The 23,135-nt window shown below is 47.4% G+C and overlaps 1 protein-coding gene across 3 annotated transcripts; it reads left to right on the plus strand.

Annotated features, from left to right (window-relative positions):
• The first annotated feature begins 1,674 nt into the window (after positions 1-1,674).
• AGFG2 (ArfGAP with FG repeats 2) lies at positions 1,675-22,794 on the plus strand. 3 transcript variants are annotated; one of them, XM_074328338.2, is made up of 13 exons: positions 1,675-1,808; positions 10,164-10,257; positions 11,061-11,176; positions 12,266-12,419; positions 12,997-13,162; positions 13,799-13,924; positions 14,600-14,632; positions 19,148-19,268; positions 19,454-19,536; positions 19,716-19,799; positions 20,780-20,908; positions 21,213-21,298; positions 21,651-22,794. In XM_074328338.2, the coding sequence occupies exons 2-13, from the start codon at positions 10,204-10,206 to the stop codon at positions 21,708-21,710; spliced, it is 1,212 nt and encodes a 403-aa protein (XP_074184439.1). In that variant the 5' UTR covers positions 1,675-1,808; positions 10,164-10,203; the 3' UTR covers positions 21,711-22,794. The 3 variants fall into 3 exon arrangements, with proteins under 3 accessions (XP_074184439.1, XP_019608335.2, XP_019608332.2); XM_019752773.3 differs by having other exon boundaries at positions 1,681-2,050; XM_019752776.3 differs by lacking the exon at positions 14,600-14,632 and having other exon boundaries at positions 1,679-2,050.
• Positions 22,795-23,135: the final 341 nt, after the last annotated feature.

Here is a 23,135-nt window from a genome sequence, read left to right on the forward strand (position 1 = left end):
CACCTATAACCATTTCTCCTATAATGGATAGAATGATTTTTTTCAAAACTGAAAATCAGATCATGTCTTGCCCTTGCTAACAATCCTTCCAAGGCTTCTGTGGCTGAGACTGGTTTTATCCTAACATCCTTTCTCTCCTACCTCTTAAGTTTAGATGCGCACGTGGAGGCCCAAAATAAAGAATACATTCTCCAGAGTCCCTCCTTACACTTAAGTGTGGTCATGTGACTGAGTTCTGACCAATGAGGTTGTATGCAATTTACTGGCTTGTCCTTAAAAACAGCAGGCTCTTCCTGCTACTGTAACAGACACATGATTGAAGCTATAATCGAATAGGTCATGAGGTAAACTTGGGAATGAAGGTAATGCATTATGGAGCAGCATTACGGGTCCCTGACAATGGACCAAACCACCAGCCCTGGAATGCCTACCTAGACTTTTACATGAGAGAAATAAACTTCATCTTGTTTAAGTCCCAATTATTTTGGGTTTTCATCATAGTGCGACCTAATTCTAACTAATATTGTTTTCCATCACACTTAGAAGAAAATCTAAACTGCTAACCAAAGTCCAGAAGGTTTTACATGATGCGGTCCCACTCCAGTATAATCCCTCCACTTTCCCCTCACTACGCTCGTCATTCTGGCTTTCATTTTTTGCTGCTTAAACACACCAAGCTTCTTTATGTTTTACCTCTTCCTGGCTTGCTTCTCCTCAGATCTCGTCATGGCTGACTCCTTTTTGTTATTCAGGTCTCAACTTGCTTTAGACGTAGTTCCTCTGAACAGTTTAAAATACCCAACAAGTCACTCTCTTTTGCAATACCTTATTTTAATTCTCTGCACAAAACTTATCACTAACTGATGATTTTTTAACTTGTCTATTGTCCGCCTCCCCTTGCTAGAATGTAAGCTTCATGAAGATGGGAGTTTTGATTGGTTGTCTAGAACAGTGCCTGAAACCTAGTAGACATTCTGTGTTTGTTAAATGAATAGTCAAATACTATTCCATGGATAGTGTGGTTATTAAAAGCAGTTCTAACGTCAGACGACCCAGATTAAAATCCAGGTTGGGCCACGTGCCAGTTGTGTGACCTACTGCAAATTATATAACCTAAAACTCTCTGTAAAGTGAGATTTCCTACGGCATAGGGTAGGAGTAAGTAAAATAGCATTTATAAAGCACTTCCTCTCCTTCTCCCTCCCTGCCTCTAAGAGCTCCTTCCTCCCCCCCCCCCAGCCCCTCATATGGCTACCTCTCTTCTGCGCTGCTAGCCTCTCAGCAGTCTAACTGAGACAAGGCCTTTGAAATTTGGCGGGAATAAACATCATCAGACCGGAGGACCAGAGCTGCGCACGCGTGGGACCCCTACTCTTTCTCGCGCACTGACTTTGCATCCCGACAGCCAATCACAGTTAGCGTCGGAGCCTAAATTCCGAGAATTCACCAATCGAATCTGGGAGGCGGGCCGCCGTGAAAGAGGTGGCGAGAGGGGGCGGGGACAAGGAGACGGCACGCACAGTTCTCGCAGCCAGTTCTCTGCGGGCCAATGGGAGAGGCCTGAGGTCTGACGGCAGTGAGGCGTGGCATTGGCGGCTCCGCAGCTTGAGGCCGTCCAATGTCGGGCCAATCAGAGTGAGGAGACTAGCCAATCACTGTGCAGGATAGGTGAGACTGGGGGTGAGGAGTCTCGCGCGGACGCTGCGGGCTTCCGAGCTTCTGTCAGGGGAGCCGGACGTGCGGAGGCGACTGAGGAGGCGGGAAGTGGATTGTGGTTTAAGGGGCAATTGCTGACTTGCGGGGACGAGGTCCGAGACAGTGGGGCAGCCATGGTGATGGCGGCGAAAAAGGGCCCAGGGCCGGGTGGCGGGGTTGGCGGGGGAAAGGCGGAGGCGGAGGCGGCCTCCGAGGTGTGGTGTCGCCGGGTAAGGGAGCTGGGCGGCTGCAGCCAGGCCGGGAATCGCCACTGCTTCGAGTGCGCCCAGCGCGGGGTCACCTACGTGGATATCACCGTGGGCAGCTTCGTCTGCACCACCTGCTCTGGCCTCCTGTGAGTGGACCGGCGCGGGGGGAAGACCGGGAAGGAGTGGCGGAGAGTCGGCGTGGGGGACAGTGAGGATAAGGGGCGTAGGGACAGCCGAGGTCGGGGACGCGGAAAGGCCTGGAGGGACGCGCCAGGTGTGGCGAGAGGGTTGTCTAATGCAGAGGTGTCGTAGTCAAGGAAAGGGGGCAAGGGAGTCTAGACGCACGATTGGAGTCGCGTTTCATGGGAAGGAAGGACACCGGAGAGGAATGGAGAAAAAGCCTAAGGGAGACGAGGAGAACTGAAAATGGGGGAAATTGAAGGGAACTGAGGAGAGAGGGTTAGAGATTTAAAAGGCCAGAGAATGACATATACCTTGAAAGGGAATTTAATGTAGATGGGGGGCAAAAAGGAAAAAGATAGGGCAAACTGGGCTCAAGATGAGGGAGTGCCTTTCTTCCTTCCTGCTTGTGCCCATCCTGGAGTGTGAGATGGAGAAACCAAGTTAAAATAGGTAAACTAACCCAGGTTGACAGCACAGAGATAGAGGCAGGTAAGGAGCCATGTTCCAGTGTTCAGATGCAGATTCTAATCTTACAGGGTTTTGAAATGCTACCCAGAAGTAGATTATCTTACAAATCTAAGAGATGAGAACTGATGGGTTGCCTTGTTAGAGTTAATTTTTCCAAAGGTTTGGGGATGTGGATGAACCATCCTTAAATATAATAATTTATATGTCTAAGCTCCTTGTGGCCATGACTTGATCCCAGTAGTAGCATCTGGCAACTCTTTCTAGATTGGGGGTTGTTGTATAATCTGATATGCTACACTTGGCACTTGCACTCTATTTGGTAATGCCTGAGCTAATTTAGAACCACATTTCTAGCCCAGATTTCTGATTATATAGTAAATTTCTTTTTCCCCTTAGGGAATTTGGTTAGATGCATGATTAACATTTGATACCAAGCCTGTATCTCTATTTTTTAAATGTTTATCAAGGAATTTATTTTGACTTTTTTAGTATTGTTTTAATACATTGGTTGGTTGGTTTGGTCGTTGGCTTTGTTTTTAACAAGGAGCACTTTCCTTGTTTCTTTTTATACCTTTAGGAACCAAGGAGAGAGCAGTATTGTTCTTGCCTGACAGAAGGGAGAACAGAAGCAAAGAGGTTCAGTAACTTATCTAAGGCCATATGGAGCTTGCTGTTGTCAGCATTTGTTGTTTGATGTTAGTTATGATCATGGCAGACCAGAAATGAGGATCCAAGCCTTCTAAGATGCAGTTTAGGATTGTTTTTCTATTCAGTTTTTGCCTCCTTTGCCAATCTTCTATGTTCTGATCAACCTCACCTATGTGCTGTAGAAGGGACTTGATTTTGGTCTAAGTAAAAACCACTGTGGCTCATGGGACAATGATTTAAAAAGAACCCAAAGAGGAATGAATGTGTCTGTCACAAGTTGAGATAGAGACTCAAATGAAGCAAAAGGATAGAGACTTGAGACTGGGATAAGTACTCTGAGAAGAGAAGGAGCAAAGTTTAGGAATATGAATAGTGCAAAGTGGAATGCGAAAGCAGATTTCTGAAAATCTCATTATGAAAAGGAAAATCTGATTAGAGAGTCTGGAGAAAAGTAAAGGGAAGCAGGAAGTTAAAGTTGTTATATCAGAGTCTAGGTCCTAGGAAGAAAATGTTAAGAAAAAGTGTTAATTCATTCGGATTAGCTGTGACGGAATGAAAAACGCTGAATACATTGGAAGTGCTGACATCATTATCATTATTTTATGGATCTTGGTTTAAAGTATCCCATTGATAACATTTCCCTTCTATAATGAATCTCCTTTAGTCAGGACAGAAGGAGGGCCACGGGATCTGGGACACATTAAAAATCTGGTTTCTTTTGCTGGGATAGTTAACTCCTTAAATGTCAGTGCACAATTTGCAGAACTTTACCACTTTTTCCCTGTGGTCATTATTGTTGATCCCATTAATGAAAAGTCAAACACCTGTGATCTGGAGAGATACTGGGTGGAGGTGACTATCGCCTGAGGATTAATTTAATAGAGAAGTACCCCCAAGAGGCCTGGCTTTGTCTAGGGTGTGTGTACCTCCAACTAGAGGCTTAGCTTTTTAGGAACTTAAGTTCAGTGGGAACATGTGGTAGGAATCTACCAGCTCCCCCCCCTTTTTTTGTTTTTTTGTTTCAAAAGTTTCTAAGAAGGACATTTCTGCTTAGTATTTTGGTAAAGCATTATGAGACTCACTCAGAGTGGTTCTTGAGGTGGTAGACTGTAGGGAACACATTTTGGTGGTTGGGAAATGAGACGCTAGGCCAACCCTTGGTTAGCAGGAAGTGAGAGTAGAGTGAAGGATCAAGAAGAGGCTGGGCCAATAAATGAAACTGAACTGAAGGCATGTTGCGATTATAAAGACAGAACTACCAAAAGAAACTCTACAAGAAAGCTGTAGTTTCCCTGACTGTTTGGGTTCTGGTGGTACTTCTCATTTGTTAATTGGAGTGCTAATTAACACGGACTAGAGCAGGGTACATAAAGCTTTTAAAAGGGTCTTAACAAAGTATTACCTGTGTCCTTTGATGTCTTGTGGGAAGGGCTGGGAGCAGGCAGGTGGGCCTTAGGCAGAATGTGTGGGGTGGGGCATGTTTATTGCAGCTGCAGAGTGAGGGAGCACACGCGGTCCAGCAGGTGATGGAGAGGAGAGGCATGGCTCCACAGTGACACGTACAGTTAACATCTTAAATCCACATGGTTGATTGCCCATAGGTTAGGATTTTGTGGTACTGGGAAGTGAAAATTGTGGTAGGCCAACAATGTGCACATACATTAAGTCAGTCAACAAATATTTATTGAGTGTCTATCAAGCTCCAGATACTGTTTTAGGCACTGGAGATATGGTAGGGAACAAAACTGACAAAGTACCCATCTTCATGTAGCTTACGTCCCAGTGGAGGCCATGGGCTTCTATCATTAAATATATAATTGCAGGTAGTGATAAATGCTATGAAGTAAAATAAAGCTCAGCATGGGCTAGAGAGTGGTAAGAAATTGAGGTATGGTGATGAAAAGAGAAGAAATATTCTTTGTTAAAATGAAGAGGATATGGGGAAGAGGGGGTAGGGAACTGAAGTACCAAAGTTAGTGCCATAGCCAGAGAAAGGAAACAGCAGGATTGGCTTTGTAATTTGAAAGCCAGTTTTCCATTGAGTATGTTTCAAATATGTCTGTTTCTTAGGGGGATGAAGTATTCTGGAGGCAATGACAATAATTACCAGAGTTCCCAGCTGGCCAGATTGGCTGAGGTGACTGTTCCAGCCAAAGTTAAATTTCTCCAGATCTGAAGAAAAATTCAGATTTTAATATTGGTGGGTGGGTATGGCTATGCCTTCATTTCTGCATATGTGAGCTCATTCTTGATCTCTCTTTTTTAATAAGAAATACTTCTCAGCTGTAGCAAAAACCCACAGCGTTGGTGTGAAGGATTGAGAGAGAGGCTGTCAGTTTCTGCCGTTTCTAAATTTATATACATGCTGCCACAATTGTAGGTCCCAAATTTGACCTAGTTTTTACTCATTTGGTTTTCTTCCAACACCTAATTTCCTTAACCTGGATATAGAGCCATTTAATTTGCCTAATATATACATGGGTGTGTTTGCTTAGTTGTATTTCTGACTCTTCTACTAGAGGATGAATCTGCCATTTGAAGCTAGGTTGGGGTAAAAATTACCGCTAAAAGGGATTTATTTCCAAAGCCGTGCCTTGAATGTTCTTTCTTGTTCTGTTTGCTGACATGCCTCATGAATAAACCACTTTTCCTGAAAAAGAAAATAGATGTTGAGGCCTGAGATCTCATTGACGTCAGGGATGGGCACTACCTTGGACACCCAGGTTTTTCAGAAAGTATGTGATGTGCTTTCCCAACCTGGCTGTTTGGATCCATCCTTTAATCTGTCTTCCTTCAGGTCTCAGTAGTGGATACTTGTCTCTTCTAGTTCTGCACAATTTTACTCTGATGACGGGATTAAGTCAGGATTAGGGCCGACAGAGCTTTGAGCTGGGTGTCAAGAGATGTGCTTGACAGACAGCTCTTTATTTGTGACAAGTTCCTAACCCTCCTTGTCCCTTAATTTCCCTGTCTGGCTCGCTAGTAGTGGCTCCTTATTGAAGCACTTTTATCTCCATGGAGGGAAAGGTGTAGTATGTTATTCAATAATTCAGTACTTTTCCATCTGTCTGCGCTGGAGAGATAGACATGTGCCTTGCCCTTATTTTAGTCCCATCCCACCATCCCCTCCCGCCTCACCTTTCATATTCACCTCTGCCCAGCAGAGTCTCACTAAATTCCAGACTTTATCATATTGGGGAGGGGGGCCTTGGAGAACTTGAAAAGCCCTTAAAAACATAATAAATCACCAAAGTGATGAAAAGAAAGGGAAAAACAATGTTAAAGGATTGACCTTGAGCCTGAAGAGGAGGGCAGCTGCTAATATGATTCTACATAGAGGACAGCTATTTATCATTGTCACTGAGGAACAACAACAGGAAATGGGTTGAAGCAGGGGAATTCAGATTAGGAAGAAGTTTCCTAAAATTAGTGAAATTGACCCTGGAGCAGGGTAATAGGGGAACCTTCCTATTAGGAACTATTAAGAATCTGTAAAAGGGACTCTTCTTGGTGATGTTTGAGTTCAAGATAAGAACTGAACTAGTTAACTAAACCCTGCTCAGACTCAAAGGTGTGGAATCCCAGGAGCAAAGAAACACAGTCTGGGTGTATGAATTTGAACACAAATATTCCGAGGTAAGGAATTCCCAAGTTCAGATTTGGCACAAGTGAAAGAACTCGGGTGCTGGGTGGAACTGTTTTTTTCCATTGTTGACCTGGCAGAACCTTCTTATCTGAGCAGCTGAGCAGGTTTGAGGCTTTTATAAAGCAAGATATAAGCAAAATGTGGGCCACTCTGAGGGTGATGACCACAGAGAAACAACAGGCATGGTATTTGTAGAAATAGTCGGGTGCTTAATAGAGGGAGGGGAGAGCAAGTCTAAGGAAGAATTGGGCAGACTTTAGGATCTCTGCAAATTACTTGCCAAGACTATTTCAAAGAGTGATTCAAAGTACTTCAAATGTCAGTTAGGTGCATTTCTATGAAAAAGAAACTGAAATGGAAAAAGACATCATGACTGGGCTGAAGGGTCACGTCCTACTAATGTACTTGCTTTCATTTGGAAAAACTTGTACTATTCTGGGCAAATAAATTTATCTCTATATTTTCCCCAGCACCTCCTGGTTAGAAATAACAGAATGGATTTGCTGTGCTAACTGAAGGGCAGGACCTCCTTCTAGCTCTCACTTCTTCTTTTGGGGAGAACCTGAGAGTTAATTTGGGGAGACTAGGTGCAAGTTGGAGAGTAGGGTCTGTTTGACTTCAGGCCAGTGACTCACCTCTGGCCCATTGTGTGACCATAGCATGCACACGACGGAAAGCAGCACTCCTAGACCACTTGATGTCAGCTACTGGAGGGGAGGGGCTCTTGTTTCTAAATTGCTTTTCTCAGCCAGCAGTGGCCTCTCTCTGATTCAGAAACAAATTCTCTGACTCATAAGCCGTGTAACTAGGCCCTCTTCCTGGGATGCTGAGTGTTGTGTTGCCGTGTAGAGAATTATCTCTGCCCCCAAACTGTGGCTCTGGTTATTGTACATAACCCAGTCTGTAGACATCAAGGTCAAAGCAATGCTTTCTGTACTGTGCTATGGAAATACCCTGTTCCATCAGATTCATTTGGCCCAAAGCACCTAAATCACTCATTTTCTCTGCCTTCCCTTCATCCTATCTCCCCCCCACCCCACCCCCCAAAAAACCCTTCAGTTTAACCTCAGCCATAGAAAATTCTGTTGTAAATATGCCCTCTAGACTCCTGTGTGGGTCAAGCCCCCCTCCCCCACCCCTTACAGGGAAGCACACCTCCCTGTTTATACTTTGCTAATACTTCCTGGTTGTCCTTTCCGGAAATGTCAGTGACCTCTTTGTGATAGGCTTAAAATCTGTTTTTCTAGTGTAAACATGATACATTTTCCTTTCTCCATGGCCATTTCTCTTCCCTCGCTGCTGCATCCTGATGCCACATTCTTCCTGATTGGCCTGTGTGCCTAAATGGCACCCTACTGCATTGAGAAGTACCAGCGTCCAGGCTCCCTGGGTCCTTCTGACAAGCCAGCAGCTGGTGATCAAGGACAGGATCCTGTACTTTTTGCATCCCCCAAAGTGCCTATCACAATACCTTGTGTTTTGTCAAAGTGAATATTTGTTAGTCGGAGGTGAGGAGGACCAGGATCGTCGGGACAGAGAGGTCTGCTCCGGCTGGACCTCAGGAAGGCCTGGCATTCTGCGGGGCGAGGGTCTGGTTACTGTGAGAAAGGGGAAGGGAAGGAGTACAGAGAGAAGCAGGCTGTCTGGCCTTCAAAGCAAAACAAAACCAAGCCATCAGTAAGGGAGGCTTTAGGAGAGAAAACTGGAATCTCTCTGAAATGTGATCAGAACAGAGCCTTCAGATCAAGTTTCAGAGCTACTGTTTGACATATAGTAACAAAGCTTCACTTTTGGTTTTCCCCACGCTTGTCTTTCCTAGGGGCATCAGTCCTCTTTGGTATTGCTTGATTTTTAAAGGGGTATTTTGAGACCCTTTACTTAAAAGTCTAGCAGCAGAATTGCTGAAAACGCCCTCAGCTGTAGCCTGCAGTGTTCTATCCTTTGTTAGAATCCGTAATCAGTCATTTATCATCCAAAAGGGCACGTGCCCTTTGCTGTTCACTCTGTGCTGTGTCATCTGTGCCCCTCCCTGCCACCCTCACTTACACTAAACTGGAACTGCCATGCCGCTCGCTCTTCCAGACGTGGCAGCGGCACTTTTATGCTGTGTGTACACCTGTAGGTGTGAATATGTGTTTTCCCCACCTTTTTCTTGGTATTTCCATTTGGTGAATTTTGTTACCGCTTCCTTCTCCTTTTGCTTTCCTGAGGGCATCAACAAGGACCCTATTCTAGAGTTACAATACTTTTATTTTCATCTTGATTCACTCACTTTTTTTCAGGAGAGTAAAGGTCGGAAGAGGCCTCATCAGTTGAGACTTCCCCGCAGGTGCCAGTGATCTTTCACTCCTGGTCCCAGGGTCTAGTGTATTTGTTTTGGTTCGTCCCATTGTTTTTAATCTGATGAGGGCAAGAGGTCTAGACCCAAGGCAAAGTTAAGGTATAAGGAAAGGGGCACCTGTGAAACCCTGCCTGGCTTAGCCCCAAGTTTCCCCTGTTGGAACAGTCTAGAGGCAGTTGAGGGGGGTAGCAAGAAAGCCTTCTCTGCTGTAATCTCCACAGGGCTTCTGTGGGCAGAACTGGACTCCCAGGGAGTTAACAGAACACACAGAGCTGGTACAAAAGCATTGCTACAGGATGTATGTTCCTGACTCATTCCAATCTCATATCTCATTGTTGAACCTCACTTCCTCCTGCTTCACTGAAAGATCTAGAAATGAGAAAGTATATTTCTTTTCCAGAGAGCTCTTCCATCCCTACCACCATGCCAGCCTTCTGTGTAGACAAGAGGAGGGGCAGCCAGCCAAGGCCCCCTGTTTTTTCTCTCCAAATCTTATCTTTTTCAGTATTACCAAGAATAGTCATGGGCCTTTGTTTTTGCCTTCCCTCATTCTTGAGGGATTTGTGTCTCATGGGCTCTGGGACCTTGAGGATGTGGTATAGGTGAAAACAGTGATAAAACAGGAAATGGTAAGTGGTACGTCTGAGTTCTCAGAAGTACCCCCTCAGCCTGGAGGCTGAACACTGAACTCTTGGGGTCTGAGTCAAGGGAGAGGAGGGGCAGTCTCCATCTTCCTCTCCAGAATGACTGGGATCACAACATATCCGTGACTCTGTTGTCCCTGTCTCTTCTAAAAGCCTCCGAAACATCCTTGCTTCCCTTCTTTCCTTGAATTAGGAAAAGTAGCTTCAGGCAGGGAGTTCTACCTGAGCTTAATTTATGTGCTGTTTTATTCTTTCTCCCTTCCCCTCCTCCCATAAACAGACCTGCAGTGCTAACTGCGTTATACTCCTCCTCTGTTTCTCTCCCACAGGAGAGGGCTGAACCCCCCTCACAGAGTCAAGTCCATCTCCATGACAACTTTCACTGAGTCTGAAGTACTATTCCTGCAATCCCGTGGAAACGAGGTGAGCTGCCCACTGGTGGACTGTTTACAGGCTGTAGTTGCCTTATCTGCTGGGGAACTTTGCCTCAAAATTAAAACCCTGCAGTTTTCTTTTCTGGTGGAATTTCTCTATTTTAGTATGTAAGATATCTTATGTATATTTGTATATTTACAGACTCTTAGTTATACAAATTGTGGTTTGTCTGGGCCTCTTGTTGGAGGAATCAGGGAAAGGAGCAAAATCTCTGCAGGGGGGTTGCCCCTGGGCACTCGAAGGGGCAAATGGGTGGAGTTCCGCCTTGATGAGCATTTAGAGTTGACCAGGCTACCCCCTCTGAGTAAGATCTCCAGGAGCTGACTTGCGCCTTGGCAACCCAGGTTTACGTCCATATCATTTCCTGGAAAGTGATTTAAACCCCTTCCTCAGCCAAATCTGCTGGCGGGGGCATACCATTCTTGGTGTTAGCAGTACTTCTAGTTTACGGGCAATTGGCTTCCTTGGAGGGTGTTCTTACTGGAAGCCACAGCTCTGAAAATTGCCCCTGACCCCACCCAAATTTAGTTCCCCATAATTCTCATGGCCTTCTGTTTTCTAGGATGTGTCACCATGTGTAATTATAAATTTATTTTTGTTGATCTAAAGCATGAGCTCCCCATTAGATGATAATGCTGTGAGGACGGGTTGTGTCTGTTTTGTAGGCATGCCCAGATCCTCAGACGTGTCCATGATCGATAAATATTTATTGATGAATAAATTGGATGCAGTATCATTCCCATTTCATCTTTCGACCCCAAGTCCTCTGTCACCTAATTCCATTCCTTTAGGTTTGCAGGAAGATTTGGCTGGGTCTTTTTGATGCTCGAACATCTTTAATACCCGACTCCAGGGATCCTCAGAAGGTGAAGGAGTTTCTCCAGGAAAAATATGAGAAGAAGAGATGGTAAGGAAGAAGAAAGAGATTTCTGTGGAGACATGTGTCCAAGACATAGTTCATCTGACAGTCTAGTTTCCAGAGTTGAATTGGGGCTTCTCTCAAAAGCTAGACTTGGGTAGAATTTGTTCCACTCAGATGTAGTTAGGGCTAAATTCTGACTTCAAAATCATAAAACTAGATGAAAGGACAACTTGGTCTCGGTCACTAACCTTGCCGATTTGATGTCCCCTCTTTTGGAGAGACAGTAGACTGATTGGAAGGGGGAGCTAGGCCTTGGGGTGTGGGTTAGTTTTTATAGCTCAGCCAATGTCATATATGGAGAGGGGTGGCTGGAAGCACGTGTCCTATATAGTTTTGTGCTTTTGGCTCCTCATTTCATTCATGATGTTATATGTTTTCCTCTTCAGGAAACAGCATCTCTGTTCTCCCTTGCCTTTTCTCTCCCCAGGTGTCACTTATTATTGTTTGATTTCTGGGGTATGGGCATGTTGAGGGGTACCTATAGGGTGGAGAAGAGAATGCAGACAGCAAGGAGATTGATGTGAATCAAGCAGCATTTTGGAGTCCCTGCTGGGGATGTCCAGAAGATTCTTCCAGAATAGAGACTGCACACACTATAGGGGGAGACGTTTTATCAGAAGTAGCAGGAGGTGGCAGAAGAGATTGTGAGAACTTAGAAGCTGAGGTGGCAGGAACTTTTTCTATGGGACTGAGAAGGAAGAATCTGAAGAAACTCCCAGGAAATAAAAGGGGGGACCTTGAGTAGGAAGTTGGGAAACAGGATCCTCCATCAGCGTTATTGCAGGTGTTTTTACTTAAAACCCAGATGGTATCGGAAAGAGGAGGGGATAATAGCACAAGCCAGAGCAAACTGAACATTCTTGTAGACGAAAAGGAGCATCTGACCGTAAAGGGGAAGCTCAAGAGAGGCAGAACTTTGTTACGTTGCTAAATTCCCTTCAGTTCAAAACAGAGAATTAGTAGGAAAAATGAGAAAGGATTAACTGCTGTAACCCGTGCTTTCTCCAGCACCTACGCTGAGCGTGGTCCAAGGTTTTACGCCTCTTCTTCCCGCCTAACTCTTGTTTCTTGCAGGTATGTCCCCCCCGACCAAGTCAAGGGGCCCGCTTATACCAAAGGCAGTGCCTCTGCCCCTGTTCAGGGCTCCATGCCGGAAGGGAAGCCCCTGCGGACGCTTCTGGGGGATCCTGTGCCCTCTCTCTCAGCTGCTGCCTCCACCTCTAGCCAGGTAACTCTCAGATCTGCCCTTCAAGATTATTTTGGGGTTTGGGAGACAGGAAAGTCAGTTTTCTAAATCAAATCTCCTGGACTTAGCAGACAACAGTTCAGGAGCTGTGAGTTGGTTCTCAGCCCTGCTGTTAGCTAAGTCTTGCATCTATCACCTTGGACTCGTATCTTTTGGAAGAAAGAACCCAACAGGGTTTAGGGAAGTCGGAGTATGAACTCCAAACCTGACCATTCCTCCAAGGAAACACAGAAGGGGCCGGGACTCTGCTTCAAGGACCTGGGAAAGAGGAGGAGGTAACAGCTTCAGGGGGACTGTTGGGCAACACCCCTGTGTATATCAGGTTTACCGTAACTGCTGTGCTCTAAGTGTGTGGTTTGGGAGCCGGTGTCCTGAGAAGACAGAGGTAGTAGGTATGAGACAGGCTAAGGCAGCTCCTGCCCGGGCATCCTCGCAGCTGAGGGCAGTTTCTCACTCTCTCTCTCTCCCCTGGCCTGTCTGGGGGCAGCCTGGGGAGCCCTGCACGGGCTGGGGCATGTCTGGGATTCCAGGTGCTACATGTAATGCCTTCTCCTCCAAGTCTGTCAGTCAGTCCCAGGCTCGGACATCCCAGCTCCGAAGCGCTCAGCCACCGCCCCACTCCTCAGTCAAGAAAGCCAGCACTGACCTGCTGGCTGACATTGGCGGAGACCCTTTTGCTGCTCCCCAGGCGGTACCTGCCTTTGCTGCATTCCCAGGCTTTGGGGGTAAGTGGGACTTGGAAGGAGAACCTTCCTGTGACATATGTACCGTAATACAAGGAATTCGCTCCCTTTGGGTGACCCCTAGCTCTCTTCACATGAACGAATGTGACAGGAGGGTTGAGGTCAAATGGGTGTGGCATGGATTATGTTTGGGAGGTGGGGGCTCCTAGCACTTTCTTTTAGAACACTGGAAATAACCTTTTTATTACTTTCTCTATTAAAATGGGGGCAATGGGATTATGTGTTCCATTTCCCCTGCCCCCTTCCTGAAGATCAGCATTAGCCAATAATAGAGTGTTGAATAAAGTGGTATCTAGTTTCCCTCTTTCCTTTTCAAGCCCTTTCCCACCTCCACCCAAAAAACAATTTTTCACATGATTCTGCCCAAACTAAGCCTTGACAAAAGTACTAACGCCTTACGATGCAAGGTGGTGGGGTGTGAGCTTGGAGGCGTCTGAGATCCCCTGTCCCCCATATGTGTCTGGCTCTCTGCTCCAGGCCCCTGCCATCTCCCTCTGAAGAGGACCCTGTGAAAAGGCAGATGTCCCATCCAGTGGCCTTGGCTTTTAGAATTAGTGTGTATTATATAGATTAATATACATGTTATATACATAACCTTTATATTCCTTTCACCTATAGGCCAAACACCTTCCCACGGGGCCTTTGCCAACTTCGATGCCTTTGGCAGTAGCCCCAGCTCTTCTGCATTTGGAAGCATTCCTCTGACTGGCCAAGCCCCATTCCAGGCCCAGCCAACACCCACAGGTAAACTCTGCCCCACCAGTTTCCTTTCTCTCTTCCAACTGCATCTAGTTGTCCACATCCATTCATCACCCTTCATCCACATCTGCACCAACCTACAGAACTACACAAAGGAGACAAAGAGAAGAAGCTCCAGGAAAGGACGATAGGAATCTGATGAGATTCTTGTAAAGAAGAGGGGGTTCTACTGTTCTATTTTTTCATGGAAGGAAAATGGCTAAAATTACCACAGGAGCTGTGGAGGTTGTGTACTGGAAGATTTCTGACTGGGAAGTATGGGAGACCTGAGTCCTAGAAAAATTGAGAAAGGACATGGTATTTTCTCTAGACTGAGTGCCCAGAGGGCAAGCGCTGGGTCAGAGTCTGAGGCGGTCTCCAGAAGTCCCCACCCATCCTTAGCAGAAGCCCTTAAACTCCTTATTGTGCAGTTGATACATATGTTATACAATAGAAGGCGAGTCTAAAGGCTGCCTGAAAGCATTCAGTCCCTCTCTAAGCACCCAGGCATCGAGTCTTCAGAGGCTTTGGACTGCCCCTCTTCCTTTGGACATCCTTGGATGCTGGAGGGCAGTTGGAACGTTATAAAGACAGATGTCTGAGGAAAGCCAGTGACTTATGCTCTCTCCTTCTCTCTTCCCCCATCTACGCACCCTTTCCCTTCTCCACCCTCACTGCCAGCCAGTCGGATGCTAACTGGAAGTTACAGCTTTGGTAAGTTATTCTGCCCACCCCACAGCCTACCCAAGGTAGGAGCCTGCCTCTGGTCCTCTGATCCTAGAGTTTGGAGGTTCCAGAGGAACGTTTCAAATTTAGCCATTTTACAGATGAGACAGTTCAGCAGTTTCCCTAGTTGTGCAACGCACAGAGCGGCAGCGCTCAACCCCGGGCCCAGACATTCTGACTCATGTTGCCCACAGTCTTCCCACTGTGCCATCATGAACTGGTTACTTGCTTTTGTTTTTATTTTATTTTAATTGTTTTGAATGGACATTTTATAAAAATAAAAACTAACAAAAGAAGTTCTCACATTATGAAATTCCTAAAGCAAACACTGTTAGACACGATGACAATCTAATAAACCAACAGAGAGGGAGACGAGTAGACCCTCACAAGATTAATAGATAAAGGTGATAGGAAGGAAGGAAGTCGACCTTTTGAGTAACACTTCAACAAGTTTGAAGTAATAAATGTAAGTAGAACTTTGTAACCAAAAGACAGAATATATAGTGTTTTCAAACATACAACCATTTTATAATTTGACCATATAGTGGGAAACAAAATCTCCATAAATTCTAACAAATAGAAATTGCACAGGTCACATTCTATATGACAAAAGACGTCCCAAACAAAACTTAAAGGCATGAAACAGATAGGGAGAAGATACTTTCAACGTGCAAAACAGACAAAAAGCTAATAGCCATAATGTGTGTTTTTTAAAATGCCTATAAGTAAGAAAGAATAGATTAATGGACAAAGGATACAAGCAGATAATACCTGGGGGGGGGGGGGGGATAGGAACGTGTCTTCAACCTGACTAATCAGGGAAAATACAAATTAAGGTAAAAATAATTTTGAACATTATACTCGCAAAAATTTTAAAGATTGATAGTGGCCAATATTGTGTGGGGAAATGGGCCCTTTTGTGCACTGTTGGTAAGAATGTAAGTTGGTATAGGGATATTCAGTTTAGCAAGAGGGAAGTATTCCTGGGAATGGGAGCTCAAAATGAAACAGCCTACAAGGTTGTTATAAATTGATCTGTTCAGAAATACAGTCCTAGCACCATTGATTGTTTTAAAGACTTTAAAGGAGAGAAAGAAGGCATTGACCCTGCAGCCATCCCTGGCTGAACCTGGGATGAACCTTTTGTTCAGCATCTGACCATCTCAGAAAGCAGAGTCTGCAGCCATAGCCAGAGCCAGCCCACATTTATGAGGCTCTTGCCATTGTGAGGAGCATCCACGGATCATCTCCAGGAGGAAAGAAAGATTCCACGTTTTGCAGTTGAGGAAACTGGCTGAACTTGATCAGTGACCTGGCCGAAACTAAATGGCTGCTAAGTGACAGACTGCATTCACTTTGCCCCACGCCCTGCTCACAAGGTTGTTTGTGTGACATAAAGAACTACTGGGTATGAAGTAGGGAGATTTGGGGGGGAGGTGGGCGTCTCTTCTGACAAGCCTGGTTTTATTTTTATATTTCTGAGGGGGAGTTTGGAGAGGGGAGGTTTCTAAAACTGCAGTTTCCCCCCTGAAATTATTATAAGGCATGTGTACGAATACAGCGGCCTGGAATGAGGCTCTGGCCGTGTATAAGAAGAAAAGTGAAGCACAGGTATTCCTGCGGCGTCCTCCTTTCTGAGAATGCGCCATCTGTGCAGGGTTCCCACTGCACCTGAGCAAGGGCTGGCTCTGCCCTCTGGTGTCCACAGGAGACACACAGCACTGCCCGCAGGTGGGACAACCTTCTCCAGCCTGGCCGAGCAGAGGACCTGGTCCTCACCTAGCGGAGCTCCCTGACATGAAGGCCCAGAGCAGGCCTGACAAGCCTGCCCCTAAGTGAGGACAGGGAACTGTTCGCTGAGAAAAATCTATGTACCCTGAGTCAGTCAGGTGAGGGAAGAGCCTGGGGCTGGAGAATCAGAAGATTCGACACCGCCGGGCTGACTGCCCCGCCTTCCTCGTAGCCAGTGGAGTGGAGAGGAGTAAGGCCCAAGCATGTGTAGCATTATAGCTTCGCACTTGTTCCTCTTGGAAGTCCAGGGCTGGGGAGGGAGGGTGGTCAAGGAGAGCACTGTCCTTTACATGCTGACGTGCTGGAAGCAGCCTGTCTGTCTTTAGAAGCTTGTAGCAGGCAGGCACTGGGCACCTGCCTTCCCTGCTGGAGTCTCAGCTCCTCCAAGGTAGAGCCTGGTCATGGTCAGTTATGCTCAGTGCCTAGCAGAGGGCAGATACCCTTTAAAAGGGGTTTTGGAGAAATACAGCTTAAGCCCTTAGAAAAGAAAGAACATGGAGATTCAAATTACAGTTCTGAGCGTTCCGGAAAAAGCCCAAAACTACTGACAAGAAACTAGGCTGGTTTGAAGGTTTGAAGGGGCCAGAGAGCCACGCGGATTTGAGAACCAGCCTGGCTTTGCCATTTCTTTCCTGTCTCCTGTCTTCCTTCTTCTTCTGGTCTCTGAGAGGAAAAGTATCTTCCATCGTGAAGGACACGCCCTCACCTTTCCCCACTTTCTGCAGGGTTTTGTCACATCAGCTTTCTTATCTGAATTTTACCTCCGCCTCCTCCACCTCTCTGGCACATTCCCTTTTTCTCACAAATACGCATAAAGTCGCCCATCCTGCAAAATGTTTCCACAACCTTACTCATGCTAGTCTCTTGTCTCAACTCCTTTCTGCAGCCATACCTCTGGGAAGAGGAGTCGATGGCCTTCGCTTACTCATTTTTTGTTCTGTTTTATCTTTTTTTTTTACACATTTTATGGCATAATATACATACTGTTCTGCACCTTGGTTTTTTTTTTTTTAATTTAACGGTACTGTTAGATCTTTTTTATCAGTACATTAAGAGCTTCCTCATTTTTTATAGCTGCACAATAGTCCAACATATGTTTATATCATAATTTATTTAATCGATCCCGTTGATAAGCATTTAGGATGAGTCAGTCTTTTGCTGTTAAACAGTGTTAGAGTTAACTACCATGTATGTTTTGCACTTGGAAGTTAGAGCTGTAAGAAAATTCCTGGCGGTGGAATTGGTCTTGTCCCGGGGACACAGTTGATACAGAAATAAATAAAAATATATCACTTCAAATAAGTCAAGTGCTATGAAGGAAAAGAACAAGGTGCTATGAGAGGAAAACCAGGACTGAATTCCCATTACTAATGGAAAGGCTTATCTGAAGACACGGTTCTGTTAAGCCTGACAGGTGAGTAGGAGTTAAGCCAAGACCGCGGTTGGGGCCTCTTGAAGTTCAAGGCAGAGGCAGAGGATGTGGAAAGGCCGGAGCTGAGGGTCCAGGGGAGGGTCTTGTTCCCTTGTGTTCATGACCCGAGCCAGCCATCCTGTTCCCTTTGACACCTTGTCTTGCTTCTCTGACCCTGGAAATCATTTCTTAAATCATAGGTTATGATAGAACCTCACATTTGTGTTACGCTGTACAGATTTCAAAACTCTTACCTCTGAGGGTCTTTACAGCCACCCTATGAGAGAGCGAGGAAAAAATGGCTTAGAGAAATGGTTTGCTCAAATCACAGCAGTAGCCAGTGGTAGAACCACAAGTAGAATCCAGTTTTTCTCACTCTACCTACTCAAATATTCATTCATTCTTGAGCACGGTCATGTGACAGACACTATGCAAAGTGTGTTTCCCTTCAGTATGACTCTTCCAGCCTCATAAAAAGAAACCCTTTTCCCATTTGTAGCTTTGTTTTACCCTCAGAACAGCCTAGAATGGTAAACACAGATAAAGAGGCTTTCATAAAATGACAGGGCCTCAGGCCTCTTCTTGTGACCCAAGGTCGCTCAGGATTTCCAGGACTCCTGCTCTTTTGTAAAACTCCCTCTTACTCTCCATGCTTTTTCTTTTTAGATGTGAAGACCAGGGCGGGCAGGAGAACCCTGCCGACGGCCCTGCCCAGTGAGCAGTGTGCCCAAGCCCTGATCTAAGCTCACAACATCAGGATGCCCCCCGCCCCCCAAGAAGAGGCAGTTCCCATGGGAGAGGGAAGGGTGCTGTCATCGCCTCCAGTGCCATCTCCACATTCCATGAGAATCTCCCAAGTGCTCTTGGACCTTTCTGCCCTTCACAGCTCCTGCCTACCCTCTCTACATGCCCCTTTAGGTGATTTATCTATAAATGGAAATGCTGCTTTGAAGGAATTACAGACTTTTCCATCTCTTGAGGGAAAAGGGAGTGTAAGTCAGACTAGAGCAGGAGGGACAATGACCTGACATGAGGAAGAACTGCTTTTCTCTCAGTGGTGATGGCTTTGAGCGCTAGGGAGACAGAAAAGCTGAGTATCACGTTGCCTGGAATTCTTGGCGGGAAACAAGCCCTCCTGAACTGGGTGACCCACGGGAAGAGTGGGCTGGCTCAGAGACCCCAGCTGGTGGCTCTCACGCCACCGCTCCACTCTTCCACTGCCCCCCTACCTCTGTCTCTTCCTGCCCCTTCCATCTTGTCTCAGCCCAGCACGCCTTGTTTTATTTCCTATGACTGCCCAGGGAGCAGCCAGGTGACGCCATTTGGTGCCTCTCCTCTTACACCGGCCAGTCAGCCAAGCAGCCTCGCAGACATGGGTGGCCTCCTGGGACCTGGGGCGTCAACTGGAGTTATCCCTAGCAGGTAGGCCCAGACTTGGGGGTTTGCCTTAGGACAGGAGAGCTGGCCGAGAAACCTGGCCTTGCTTTTCCCAGCCCACCCAGCTCCTCATGTCTGGCAGGACTGGTTTTGCGTCTCCCAGCCCCTTGCCCTGCTTATCTCCTTGCTCCTGGAAGATGTGCATGCCAACTTCTCCCCCCATATTGCAGCGTCTTTGGGATGACCAGCCAGCTCCCCACACTCCAGTCAGCCACACCTGGTGGAGGTGGCAGCACAGGGCTTGCCTTTGGAGGTGAGTCTTGACTGGAGCCCAGGGAGGGGCTCCAAGGCCAAAAGGAAATCGAGGACACTGAGCAGGGAGGGGAGTGGAGGGAAGATTTAGAGGAATGCTCAGTTATCACAATATTAAGCAGATGAGGAAACAAATAACCATCTCTTTTTCTCACCTCTACCCCATTCCACCCTGAGCAGCCTTCACCAACCCTTTCACAGCACCTGCTGCTCACCCCCAGCTGCCTTCCACCAACCCATTCCAGCCCAATGGCTTGGCCACAGGTAAGCCTCCCAGACTGTCCAGTGGCCCTTTCTCTGCAGGGCGCAAACTCCCCAGCACCTCTCGCCTTACACCCCTTTTCTCACAGTGTCAGAAGGAGCGGCAGGCGCCTCAACTGGCACTTGTGGTCCTCCCAAACAAGTACCCCCTGGCCGGCTTCACCAGCCCAGAGAGGACCGATTTTAATTTCCAGGCCACCTAGTGGGCAAAAAAGTAAAAGCAACCAAGTCACAGACGCAGAACTTCAGAATTAGAAAAACAGAGTGCTACTTAACCCGCAGCAGTTCTGAAGCTTGTTTTAGTGTTGACCGATAGTGGCCATGAGTCTCCTTCCCCAACCCTCAGTGTCCTCTAGGAGCCCAGCCTCTCTCCTTTCTGTATCCTAAGGTGAGCCCCTGAAATCATGACCTTATTCCCTGCCCTCATCAGTCAGAGTTCTGTGGTCTCCTCTCACCCTGCTCCTCAACCTCTGCTTTTCTCTCTTCAAACTCATGCTCCCCCTTTGTTTTGTTCTCAAAAACCTTGAGGCCATGACGAGAGAAGAATAATAGCTACCAGAGGTACCCGTGTGGCAGGCCCAGTGTGGAGTGCTTTACATACGTTATTAAATTTTCACAGCAGCCTTAGGAGGTAGGTACTGCCCCATTTAAGAGAAGAGAGAACTGAGGCACAGAAAGGGCTAACAATTAGCTTTAGTTTATGCAGTTGAATAGGTAGCCAAAAGCTGCCCCCAATTCCGTGCCCTGCCCATGCTCATAACCACTGTGCTCTCCATGCCCCAAGCCATGCGGGCAAGAAGGGGGCAGGTTTGGAGAGTTGCATGGAAGCTGAAGAATTCCGTGGCTCATGCACGGTTATTTCCACTGGGTACCTCTGGTTAGGGAAACAATCCCGTTTCCCGATCTCGGAGGGATTTCGGAAGAACTGTTCTCCAGCCGCCCTTCCAGAACTTCACCTGAGCCTCATGTCCCTCACTCTACAGGGCCCAGCTTTGGGATGAGCAGTGCTGGGCCTGGCTTCCCCCAGCCAGTGCCTCCCACCGGGGCCTTTTCCAGCACCTTCCCACCACCGCTGTTCTCCCCACAGCCCTCGATAACCCAGCAGCAGAACGGTAAGGGATTCAGACCATGCCTTCCTCCCCACCCCCAGGGACTGTGCACACCCACCGGAATATTAGGGAGGCAGGCAGATGGGCGCTAGTTCCATTTTGGACCACTGGGGAGGAATTGGAAGCATCAGACCCGCCTGCGTCCTATGACTGCTCCATACCTCTATTCGCGTCTCTCGGAAGGGCCCCTGTCACTGTCCACCTGGGATGTGGCTGTGCCTGCCCTGCAGGGAGGTGGTTGGAGTAGGTCAGCACCAGCATGAGGGGCAGGGCTCCCATCTGCTGAGTTTCTGCTCTTGCTCCCCAGGCTCTTCCTTCAGCGACTTAGGATCAGCCAAGCTGGGACAGAGGCCACTGAGCCAGCCAGGGGGCATCTCCACCAACCCCTTCATGGTGAGTACCCGGGCGCAGCATGGGGTGGGGCATGGCCTCTCCCTCCGGGGCTCAGGGACAGAATCCTTGCAGGAGAAGAGGGTGAGGTGGGCTGGAACTCAGGCCCCTTCCTCATGAAATTCTGCCTCGTCCAACCCAGGGATGAGTGGGGTGGTTAGTTGATGGCCTCAGTCCTCTGGCCCTGTCATCTCCCACACCCCTGGCGCCCTCCATTCGCCTCTTAGCTCCCTGTGTTCCCACTCCCCTCAGCACAGTAATACGGAGGGAGGAAGGAATCCTGAACTGCATTTCTTCTGCGGCCTCCAGCTTTTCTCCCCTCATCTAACAATTTGTGGTGCTTGTTTCTTTCCAGACTGGATCCCCATCAAGCCCATTTGCCTCCAAACCTCCGACCACCAACCCATTCTTGTAGCACTGTGTCCTGGGGGCCCCCTTCCCTGCTCTCTGGGGCCCCTCTACTGCCTGGAGTTCTGCTGACCACAAGCCTGTAGCATTTCTGTGGGTCTGAGACCAGAATGGGCCTTGTTTTGGAGGGGAGGCGTCTTGGAGATGCCGGAGGTGCTAATGCTTTGCTTGGGGCTTGCAGATGAAAGGGCAGGAGGCCTCGCAGGAGGAGAGAAGGCAGAGCCTGGCCTGAGGAGCGATGGTGTTTTATTTCTGCAGTTATTAATTATGAGGATAGTAATCCTCCTCCTGTCCCGCCTTCAGCATATGCAGCTCTCCCTTCATTCCCAGCGCCGCGGGTGGAGGAGGCTGTAGGCAGACTGGCCAGTGTTCCCCTGTGGGAACCACTCTCCCCATGCCCAGCTTTCAAACGCTGTTCTCCCAGACAGAAGCTCAGTGGGAAGAGCAGGCTAGAGGTGGGGACAAGGCCCAGTGTTGATGTGAGACAGTCGTCAGACAGGCTGAGAAAGCCCTGGGGGGCCAGTGTGCCCTTTCTCCATGTTTTTGCTTCCCCAGCTCCCTCCCTCATCCTGGGCACTCAGGATGACTAGTTTTACCTACATACTTAGACATGCTCAACTGCTGTCAAGCACTTTAGTTAGCTGTGGTGTCATGTTTGGATACCAGTGTTTTATATTTATACATAGAGAGAATTTTCTAATATAGCCTATTATATATATATATATATATATATATATATATATATATATATACACATACGTATACACACACATAGAGATATATACACACACACACACACACACACACACACACACGCAGCCATTCTCTCTCTCCCAGATAGCTCTTTTACATGGGGAATGGGCTGAATCCCCATCCGTGCCTCGACCAGCAAAGCCGGAGCTCCAGGTGGTGGGGGGAGGGCAGCTACATGTCCTGACCACCCCAGAGCCAGGGCTTTTCCAGGGAAAGGCTTTGTGCAGTTGACTATTTTTGTTGCTTTTTTCCACATGCCTCCCTGGCCCCCAAATCTCTGCACCAAAGCTGCTGCAGGCAATGTTGGAAAAAGAACTGTATTTGAAAGAAAAAGAAAATGGCTCTCGTGGTCTTGCTTTGGGCCAGCTTGAGGGACCTCATGTCAGTCAACGTGACTGCCTGGGAGACAGAACCAACGCCAGGGCTCTTGGTCCCAGAGCCAGACCCTGTCTGAACTGGAATCCCGTGTTAGTGGGGAGGTGGGACACGGCAGGACAGGGGCTGCCTCTGCCAGGACGGAGTGGGTGATGGTGGCAAGGGGATGATTCCTCCTGGGGGTGGGCAGAAGAGGAGGTACCAGCTGGAAGGTGGGGGTAGACCACTCTTACACTGTTTCCACCTGTGGATGTTGTGTCAACAGCCTTGGTGTCTGGGCTGTTTGTGTGGTGACAAGACCGCT

Source organism: Rhinolophus sinicus, chromosome 3 (genome assembly GCF_057876585.1).
Source record: "Rhinolophus sinicus isolate RSI-liver-muscle chromosome 3, RSI-T2T, whole genome shotgun sequence".
NCBI classification, from domain to species: Eukaryota; Metazoa; Chordata; class Mammalia; order Chiroptera; family Rhinolophidae; genus Rhinolophus; species Rhinolophus sinicus.